Here is a 10,533-nt window from a genome sequence, read left to right as displayed (position 1 = left end):
TGTGGGGGGGGGGGGGAACTTGAATAACAGATTTAACACACCAAACAAAACGCATGTATCTGTTTAGTTTGTGAAAACCATGTAGTAGATTTACTTGTTACAGAGGCTTAGGGCACAGGCTAATTTTTCTGGTCGCGCGATTAGCTAAGCTACGCTAGCCCTAGCTTGTATACAGCTGTATTTTTAGCACCATTACGCTAACTCTATTCAACTGATCAACTTAAAAATCTAAATTATTGAACTGTTACAGACTACAAATCGCAAACAACTGTTTGCTTACCCTCATTTTCTCCGTTATAAAGGTGTTTTTTATGTGTTTTATGTATGTGCAACAGTCTGAGGCTGATTTTTCGTATTATTAAACAGCCAATGGGACTAGAGATGGAAATGATCCACTTGGATATAATCTCATGTATTTAGATGTAAATGTTAATTAACATGTAATGTCCCATTTAAAAGAAAAACATAAACTTAAAAGAATTAACAAAAAAAATTACTAATTGCAATTGTAAAACAACAAAAGGTGCATTTCTGTCATTTACTGACATGGACCGTGGACAAAACACTAAATCTATGAATGATATGACATGAACAAACTGATTGACAGCTTTAGTCGGGGTGGGCAAATTATATTTTAAGGGTAAGGCACGCCCTTTAATCACCCCTGTAGTTACACCCCTGGCGTTTCTCCTTCAAACCCTCCTAATAAATGGAGGACATCCAGCAGAAGCCGGAAGAGGCTTGCAGACTCCTCACCTGGCATGCAGTTCAGTGGGTGACCCTGAGGTGGTGGCAGTGAGGTCATCGACGGCACGGGCGAGATGGCAGCGGGGGTGCGCGTGGGCGAATCCACGGACTCGCAGTCACAGGTGCAGGCCTTGACGTTCCGCGTCCACGTCTCGATCACCTGCTGCTCCTCCTCCTGCAACTCCTCCTCCTGCAGCTCCTGCTCCTGCTGGACGGCCTCCTCTTCCTGAGGAACGCACGGGGGGAGAGAGGAGTCAATCCAAGGTCACTCACCTTAAACCAGATCTCAGCCTTCTAGTACAAGCACAATCTCACCTCCTGTGATCTAACCGTGATCACGGCTGCACAAGTGTTAAAAAAAAACAACAAAAAAGAACAGTCAGAAGAACGGGTTGCGTAAAAATTCAATGTGCAAAGCTAAATCTCACAGAAAAAGAGAAATAACTCATCAGAGACTTTTTTTTTTGCATATAGATATCTTATTAGTCAGTCTGTGTGTGAATAACCATAATACTCCAAAGCAAAACTGCACAGCTCGGAAAACAAAAGTAATCACTTGCGTCCTACAATATAAGCAGTGATTGATGCAATTCTACGAAGAAACATGAGGAAAATGTTTCACGTCCACAGCGACTTACCCTGAGAGAGGAGCAGGAGGAATAACGCAGCAGCACAGTGAGCCGGGACCTCCATCTTCTTCTTCAGCTGTGCTGGAATGACATGTGTGTGATACCCAACTCTGGTGGACAGGATTACTATAATCCACGGGCCTGTGATGGCCTCATAATACTCTTTAGTGGCACTTAGACGCCTCCCTTTGGACAGCTCTGTTATACAGCATCTGTGCTTGTGCGGACAGCTTCATGTCAACGCTGAGCAGAGACAGAGCCTCTGATAAGTGGTCATCAGTGGCCTGAGGAACACGTCGTTTAGTTCAACACCGGTGACGGTTTCTGGTCTGTGTTCTTCGATCGTCGGCTGCCGTCCAGCAGGAACGGGGTAGAAATTTGTAACCGTTAAAAGACAGATGGCTAAACTATCGCTTAGTTTGGTTAAGTAGTAAAAAGTCACTCTGTTTGTGACATACAGTACATTGCAAATAAAAAAAAAGAAGAGTTCTTCACATTATTGTAACAGTTTTTAATGTCTTTTGTTTTATGTTTTAGTTCACATGTGTCAAACTCATGGACAGGAAGTCATAGCTTTATATGTGGATCCTTAACAACTGTAGCTAAAGATGATAAAGAACCAACTAATGACTAGAAGAATAAATGCATTTTTTTAGCAGGTTTTTAACAATTTCACCAAATTTCCACAAGGTAATGACACTTAAAGTACCAGAAGTATTTTTAGATGTATTTTTTGCCATTAGATTGGAAACTTTGTGCCTTTTTAATTTTTTTTTTAATTATTTTTTTTACATAAGTGTCCACAAAAAGTTGTTCATGGTCTTTTTACAAAAATGTTTTTTTGTTATTTGTTTTAAAACATCAAAATAGTTATGAAACAGTAGCTATTTAAAAATGACAAATTTCTAATTACATATCCAAAATTATAATTGTAAATGTTTTTTTGTTTTTTTTTTTCAGTGCATCATGTAACGTTTGTGGCATGTTTTATTTAGCTGAACTGAGAGCCAAAATGGCTCTTTGGATGGTAAAAGTTGCAGCCCACACAGCTCTAGACTCATGAGAGGCGGATAAATAAAACCTTCAAGGTAACAGCTGTGTGCTTAAATAATAGTTTATGGGTCAAATCAAAAGTAGTTTTTATCTGTATATGTTTTTAATGATATGAATGTCAAAAAGTGCAAGGTGTATGAATACTGCGCTAAATAATCACAGATGTTGATTGTTTTTACTGAGGCCAATTTAGGGAACTAATCTATCTGATTGGAGATCAGAGTTCGGTTTGTTATTGTGATCTAAATTATCAGCATTCAAACACAGCATTCTTGTACAGTAAGAGATCCTAATCTTCAAAGCAACCAGTGAACTAATCCTTGCTAGGGCAATAAGTGTCTCTCTTCTCACATAAGTTTTCCATTGTTTTTTACTGTTCCACTCATATTTGTCACATATTATTGTATTATTGTATATAAAATTGTAGATTTGGGGCAGGTTGGATCTGAGATTCACCCATTCACAATAGACTCCAGGCTGACCTAAATACTGTTCGATGCAGACCTGATTCTCGTTCCTTTTCCTTTAATATATGCTTAATTAAAATGTCATTGTCAGTGTCCTACATTAAATAAATATTACTTCCTTTAAAACTTTAATAACATCACGGTATCCCCGGCGTTTTTGGTTTGAAATTTGATGCTTTTATGTTCTCATTACCGCAAAGTTGTGATGTGATTGCTGTCAGAAGCATCCAATAAGATTTAGAGTATTGAATTAAAGCGCTTAAAAGGCGGGCACTGTTGACATGTGTTAGCCAATCACAGCCATCACCAGCTTGTCGGTAGCCAATCGAAAGCGAGGTTTCACCTGCCTATGGTATATGGTGGAAGTGAGGCTGCTCATCTCTTCAGACGGAAATACAGTGCAGTTATTCATGGTGAGTAGCTTTAAAGCTGTGTTGCTGGAATGTGAAATTAAAAAGGCTTAAAATTATGGGTGGAATGTCATGTTTTAGACGGTGTGTCTGACGTGAAAACTTGCTAGTTCTAACCAGAGAATAACGGCGTTAAATGGTACTTCCGCTCCGCTGTGTTCATAACGGTATGATGATGTTTAACCAACTGGTGATAATTGACCGAATAGTTTGGCAGCCAGAAGGGCTTTGTCATAGAAACACCGTGAATGTATCATGTTGTCATGTTAATTTTATGGGGTTATTATCTTAACTGTTTAGGTAAAAATTAAATTTGTACTAAAACAGAACGTTGTGAAAACAGTATACATACATAGTAACCTGGTGAGACAGGCTTTTTTTTTTTTTTTTTTTTTTGCTTTTTTATAGCAAGTTACTCTTTTGTACAAGAAAAATATTTTTTTTGAATTAATTAATTTAGGTCACATTAGTTACTGATCTCTCTGCTTCTCTTGGTGGCTGTAGTTGCATCCGGAGACGTCACTACAGTTAAATACACGGGTGGCTTTTTTTTGAGGGGGGGGGGGTTTGTTTTTACACATTTTCCAGGTTTTTTTTTTCCTTCTGTTTTTTGTTTCTCTCTGAACTGTAAACGTTTCATGTTAACAAGCAGATTTTATTTCCAGACAAAGATAAGATACAATGAGTAAAGACAAAAAGCAATTTGCAAATGGTTCATTAAGTGAAAGATGAAAATCAGGAACAGTTGGGGAAACAAAGTCATTGACATGTGTCAGTCTGGAGAGAGTCCATTATCTACAAATGTAGAGAGCATGGGAGAATGTTAAACTTCCCCAGGAGGGGATTACCCAAATTACTCCAAGAATTAATTAAAAAAAGATTCCCAAATTCTTGATGGGAGTTGTCGCCAAGGGGCAAATAGTGATTAGTTTTGCAAAAAAAAATACTTGCAATTAGATAGCAGGTGGGTGGTAATTATTTTTCTATACAGGGCCAGGTTGGTTTGGATACTTTTCTTTTTTTTTTCCCTGTCAGAAAGTGAAAATATGGTTTGAAAAATCCATTTTGTATATTTAAGCAGATTATTTTTGTCTGATATCAGAACTTGTTTCTGATCTTAAATATTGTGACACAAAAGCAACCCCCCCCCCCCCCCCCCCAAAAAAAAAAAAAAAAAAAAAAAACAAATTTTAAGGGGGAAAATACTTTTTCACAACTTATGAAGAAATTTTAATGTATTTATTTTCATACTTAAACTAATGAAAAAATGATGTGTCTTGATTCATTACACACTGATTGATATATTGTTTTTCCAGATTTTTTATTTTTTTTGCTCACAGCTCAAACCTCCTTACCCCCAATAAATTTAGGTTAATACAAAATAAGAATGCATGAGGTCAATAAAATTATTTTTAATACAGAAATGCTATGTTGCAGCTTTTCAAAGGCTTGATTGAAAAAAACTTTTTTTAAAATCAGTTTTATAAATAACTTGCTCATTTTTAGGACTTAATTCAATCTAGTATTATTTACATTAATCCATTGTCTTTATGTAATTTTTAGTGAAATATAGAATTATTGATTGGCATCTTAAACATAACAACATCCATGTCGACGTTCTTAATTTGGCATAACTTGTCAGAACCAGAATGGCTTCATTCTCCTTCACATAAAGAGAATTGGCTCTTTTTTTTTTTTTTTTTTTTTTTTACATTTATTGTCGTATTGTGCGACTGTGTCTCCTTGCCGCCCACTCCTTCCTCTCATCTTTTCATTCACATCTCTTGTTTTGTCATCCCTTCATTTCAGATGCAGTTCATGCTTCTGTTCAGTCGTCAAGGCAAGCTCCGGCTGCAGAAATGGTACGTGCCTCTGTCTGACAAAGAGAAAAAGAAGATCACCAGAGAGCTGGTGCAGACCGTCCTGGCCCGGAAGCCTAAAATGTGCAGCTTTCTGGAGTGGAGAGACCTAAAGATTGTTTATAAGAGGTGGGTGGTGATTAGGGCTTGTCCAAGAACACTGATCTTATCTGAACCTTCTTTGACTAATTGGTTGTGTGGTTCGGTCGGGTGGATCAGGAACGGCTGTCAGCAATGAGATAAAACCATCATGAATAGACTACAAGTAGGAGGAGTATCAATTTTCCCCTCATTATATCCTGTTGCTGTGCCAACGGACGAGCAGGCAGACTATTGGTGAGGCTGGGTGGCCCAGGCTGAACAGATTAACATGGGACTGAAGGTGCCTAAGCAGACAGGTTTATTTACAAGCTGTAGTTAAGTAATGAAAAGGTTTTTTGTTTTTGTCACTGCTGTTTTTTCTGGACTGCTCACTTTACTTATTAAAGTAGCTCAAACTCGGTCAGCCTGAACGGAGTGTGTCTGTGAACACCAGTTTTTAAGTCTCGCCTCAGATTCTCGATTTAAGTTTGCTTCCTGAATACGCACAGAGTGAATTGAAAGGGGCAAGCAGTTTTTGATCCCTTCTGAGTAAGGTTCAACCTGCATTGAAAGGTTAAGGAAGTATGAAACATGTTAGCTGTATTTCTACATTTACATAAATATATTATCAATTGGTGCAGTATAGTCACCGAAGTGGACTTGAAATACGACAAAACTAATTTCCAGGTGACTTTCCAGCAAGATATAGGAGCTTGTTTTTAACTAAATAATCTCTTGATACTGATTTAAAAAGTACTAGCAGACATTTTTGGCAGATATTTTTTNTAAAACATAACGTAATCTGCCAGTGGAACTTGTACTTTTTCATCAATATTAGGTAAATTTTGACTTAAAACAAGTTCCCATGTCTTTTTGAAAAGTTACTTGTAAGTTAGTTTTGTTTTATCTCAGGCTTACTAAGATGTTTGCACTAGAAACTACACAAAAACTTATTAATATTTTGTGTTTTTGCACTGGCATGTCTCCTTTGTCTTCATAATGTTTGTTTGAATTAATACTGAGATTACATTACGCACAGCTGGACTATATTTGGTAATTGGCTCCTTCAGGGAATCGGCAGTATATTGTTACTAAAGCTAAACGTTTAAGGACATAAATCCTCATAAGAATTATTTTTATGAAGGAAAGCATCCTATTTATCATGTATCTTTTTAATGTGATGACTTGCAAAAGAGAGAAGTAATGAAGTGCACAAGGAAAACCTCCACAGAGTTCAATAAATAACAGGAAATGTACAAGCAAGAAACTGCCTTTTTGTTTCTGTAAAGCAGGCAACACCTTTATTCCCGTCTGAAAACGACTCTGCGGACCGTCGTCCCTCGCTGCCTCCTGCTCGCCCTGCCCTGTGGCTGGTTGGGACCAGCTGACCAGCTTCTTTATTAGCCAATCATCACATGCTTAAAGAGAGCCTCTGGGATTATCGGGGATAAGGAACTGTGGCAGGGGCTTAACTGATTCAGCATCCTCCTCTGGCTCCTGGCGTTTTAATGAACACGCTGCGCACAATAAGCAGCCATCTTTAATAACGGCCAAGGACTCCTCTCTCAGCAGTATTTAAGTGCAGAGGGAAACCGTAGTGTATATCACTTCTGTGTAATGTGTAGTCATCTCTTCCTACCAGGTGCTGCAATATGTCAAAAACATATTGAACGTTGCTGAAAATTATGACACGATCATTTACGATACCCTTTACGACTGTACTGATGTTGTAATGATGATTGTGATTCTAAATATTGTGTTTTTCCTGTGTTTTTATGGTAAAAGAGGTAAAAGTATTTGAGCACTTTGTGTTCTTGCTGTGTTGTAGATATGCCAGCCTGTATTTCTGCTGTGCCATAGAGGACCAGGACAATGAGCTCATCACACTGGAAATCATCCACAGATACGTGGAGCTGCTGGATAAATACTTTGGCAGTGTGCGTTTGGATCTCTTGCTCAGTTTCCATTCATGTTGTATTGTTTTTATTTTTATTATTATTATTTTTTTTAAAAAGTCCCAGATATCTGGGAAAACAGACACATTTTAATGTGTTTTGGCCTTTTAGCCACACAAAAACTTTGATATCATTAAAAATGATTACTTATAAAAGTTTCGACCAAAGTGGGGATTTAAGAAAACTTCGTGGGTGTGTGTGGGTGTATGTGTGTGTATGGGGAAAATGGAGATTTGGGGTCCTGCGCACTGCAATCTGCGACAAACAAAGAACCAATATATAATCCACATACTTGTTTGACACAATTCCCAATCGACATCGTCTTTGGTTTTATTCACTTCCTATTCTAACACGGTTTTTAAAAGTAGTTTGATCTTTATATCCACACACACAAACCTCCTGGTGCTGTGTTTAATTCTTAACCGGAAGTCGTTTTGAAGCAATCTGTTTGGCTAAGAGGTTTTAGCTGTGCGCTACACTGCCCTCTATTGGTTTGGCATGTTTAAAACAAAGTTCATGAACCCTCTCATTTGTACGGGTTCATGTGAACAAAATCTTTTGAAACCGAACCCATGCGTACAATGTTATTTTTAAACAACAAAGATATTTGTTTTTATAAAGACCCAGGTATGTTTGTAAAAGGCCTAAGGCTGCCACCAGTTGAGCTTAGCAATGACCACAGCGTGTACTGTGTACATTTACTTTTTCAGGTTTGTGAGCTTGACATTATTTTCAACTTTGAGAAGGCCTACTTCATTCTGGATGAGTTCTTGCTGGGCGGCGAGGCTCAGGAAACGTCCAAGAAGAACGTCCTGAAGGCCATCGAGCAGGCGGACCTACTGCAGGAGGTAAGACCTGCACTCACTGGTAAAGCAGTAATTATTATAATAAACATTTTAGCTAATTTCTATTTCATTTTTTTTCTACATAAATGACAAATAAATTGCATCTTTTACATAGTAGCATTGCTGCACTTTAATAATGGTTAAATTAGTGAGAATTTTGTTTATTAATGAGGATAGTAATAATAGGTCTTTATAAATAATAATCTCCTTTTATAGTTTTTACTTTTTCATTAGATTTGAATATAAATTTTAAGTGTTTGTCAATTGAATAAAATGAACAAGCTTTTAAAACAATGACTAATGCCTAGTAAGCAGACGCAAGTGTTACAGGTCACTAACTCGCTGTGAAAGGCTGTTAATGTTGGTGAATGGGAGTCGGTGTGTGTGTATAATGGTTTCTTGTTATAATCATTTATTCTGTCTAGAAAAACTGACTTGGTGTCAGGATTGAAAATTCACTTTCTTGTGTGACATCAGACAGGATTTTGCCCTAAAACAAGTGCAGTTGGAGCTGTGTGTGCTGAAGCACATTACTGTCTTCGTTAGTTTTGTTGTTGAGAAGCCATGTAGTTTTGACCAGACTATCTAGAAGTGTTCTGCCACCACTTTGTCTGCAGGATATCCATTTTTAAGATGTTAGAGGAAGTCACAAATATGGCAATGTACATCATCCAAACAAAAACAGTAAATGTTGGACTTTGACTTTTTTTCAAAATCTTACAATCTTTGTACATGGTCAGACATGACAGCAAAGACATAGCGATACCCCACATTTATAACCAAACAAATTTATATGGTGGTGTAAATACACCACCACATATCTGCTGTTAGACTGGTTCTTAAATATTTCCTCATTTTATTTTTTGTAATTTGTCTTGTAATGCTCTTCAGTGTGCTTTATGTTTCTTGCATTTAGGTCGCTTCATCTCGATCGAAACTGACATGTTTCTTTCTGTGCTTGTGTATTCTTTGCTGTTGTGATTTGCAGAATATAGACTTTCAGATGCGTCTGTTTGCAGGTACAGTTTGTTAAACTCAAAGTAGGCCTTGCTGTAGTCTTAGATTGGTAGCCCTAGATAGATTATAGCCATCAGAATTAACACACCAGCAATGGACAAATTTGACTCCTGGATTATGACATGAAAATGAGTTTCTGGTGTGTTATCTGCTTCATACTGACCTCATAGCAAAGCTTATACGTCTTATGGAGTCACAGATTTCAAAGGGCAAATATCATCATAGCCTAAAGCCAAAAAAAAAAAACTACAAATCTTGTAAATATGAAAGATAAATAAATTAAAGTTGGTATAAAATTTAAATTTAGCACTAGCTTGAAATTTTGTTGCACCAAAACATATTTTGGTTAATATTACTCACAGTTGGAATAATCAAGTTGAGTGAAATGACAGACTATGTCCTTGGAATAACATTTTGCCAGATGCATTACTGTAGTGCAGCAAAGCCCTGGTAAGTAAGGCATATTCTGATTACATGTTATTAAAAAAGTGACACTTTCAACTGCTTCCATTCACTTCCACTACGTAATAGAATTATTCTGGTGTCGCAGTAGTTTGTTAGACATCACCAAATGAATAAATAAATAAACTTGTGTTTGAGCAGGTGGTTTTGGGTCAGGGTATGTTATAATGACCATGGACTTCAGTATTCACACCTAAAGTCATCACTTTTCACAATTTTTTTTTTTTTTTGGTGAAGTTCTTGTCTGCCTTTAGCTTGGGTGTCTTTTAAAAAATAATAATAATTACAGTTCTCCCTAAATACAAGTGAAACTAAAAAAAGGTAAACATGATGATATATGCCCTTTAAATGTTAACTCTGTAGCATGATGGAGCTTTTGTTCACATGTTTAGAGGCCACCAGTAGGTTAACATCCACGGTAGTTCTGGGATCAAGGTTTCACATATTACTACAAGAAATCTCTCTAAGTGGAGATTCTCAGGCATCCAAGTTATGTTCGACCCGCTCACTGACCACAAAACAATCCAACTTCACTTTGATAAGAAACAAGCATATTTAGCACAAACATTGGGAAAATTTGTGTTTTCTTTTTAAATGGTGCCTCATTTGTAAGCTAATTCCATTTGTGGGTCGAGTAAAGTACATGGGTTGCACCCAAATAAATTTGCCAAATCCTTTCTGCCAATCCTAAACATCCTATTCTACTTTTTGACTCTTGTTTGGTGTTGTTTATGGGACTCGATGATTGAAGTTTGAAGAAATAAGACATATTCAACAGCTTATTCAGGGGACTCAGTGGTGCGGGGGAGAACTATACACAACCACAACAGCATGACACCTCTTCCTCATGTTGGTAACCAGCTTGGCCACACTGCTGTAGTACGTAATGCAATTCTTCAACCAGTATTTGTGGGGAACAACCAGCTTGGTTGTGTTCATCATTTTGAGATGAACAGCATTCCAGAGTTGGTCCCACTAGTGTTCAATGGGGATCAGGCCAGAACAAAA

General features: G+C 37.4%; 2 protein-coding genes across 11 annotated transcripts in view; one reads left to right on the top strand and one right to left on the bottom strand.

The window, feature by feature from the left end:
- LOC106942489 (retinoschisin-like) overlaps nucleotides 1-1,718 on the bottom strand; it is an 8,010-nt gene extending 6,292 nt beyond the window's left edge. The window contains exons 1-3 of the mRNA XM_015025812.1: nucleotides 1,386-1,718; nucleotides 1,063-1,088; nucleotides 757-973 (exon numbers count right to left, since the gene is read on the bottom strand). Coding sequence (XP_014881298.1) covers nucleotides 757-973; nucleotides 1,063-1,088; nucleotides 1,386-1,440 — 298 coding nt within the window. The 5' untranslated portion in view covers nucleotides 1,441-1,718. The remainder of the gene's footprint in view (nucleotides 1-756; nucleotides 974-1,062; nucleotides 1,089-1,385) is intronic.
- A 1,477-nt stretch (nucleotides 1,719-3,195) lies between these two features.
- LOC106942561 (AP-1 complex subunit sigma-2) overlaps nucleotides 3,196-10,533 on the top strand; it is a 23,837-nt gene continuing 16,499 nt past the window's right edge. For 3 of the 10 annotated variants that reach the window (XM_015026150.1, XM_015026397.1, XM_015026454.1), the window contains exons 1-4: nucleotides 3,205-3,309; nucleotides 5,116-5,294; nucleotides 7,075-7,183; nucleotides 7,912-8,049. In XM_015026150.1, coding sequence (XP_014881636.1) covers nucleotides 3,253-3,309; nucleotides 5,116-5,294; nucleotides 7,075-7,183; nucleotides 7,912-8,049 — 483 coding nt within the window. In that variant the 5' untranslated portion in view covers nucleotides 3,205-3,252. Of the gene's footprint in view, nucleotides 3,310-5,115; nucleotides 5,295-7,074; nucleotides 7,184-7,911; nucleotides 8,050-9,034; nucleotides 9,066-10,533 lie in introns of all 10 variants that reach the window. The other 7 variants (XM_015025984.1, XM_015026084.1, XM_015026039.1 and 4 more) reach the window with 7 other exon arrangements.

This window comes from Poecilia latipinna, unplaced genomic scaffold, assembly GCF_001443285.1.
Source record: "Poecilia latipinna isolate Pla-1442-1.1 unplaced genomic scaffold, P_latipinna-1.0 Scaffold7, whole genome shotgun sequence".
Taxonomy (NCBI): Eukaryota; Metazoa; Chordata; class Actinopteri; order Cyprinodontiformes; family Poeciliidae; genus Poecilia; species Poecilia latipinna.
This window is presented reverse-complemented; position numbering and strand designations above follow the sequence as displayed.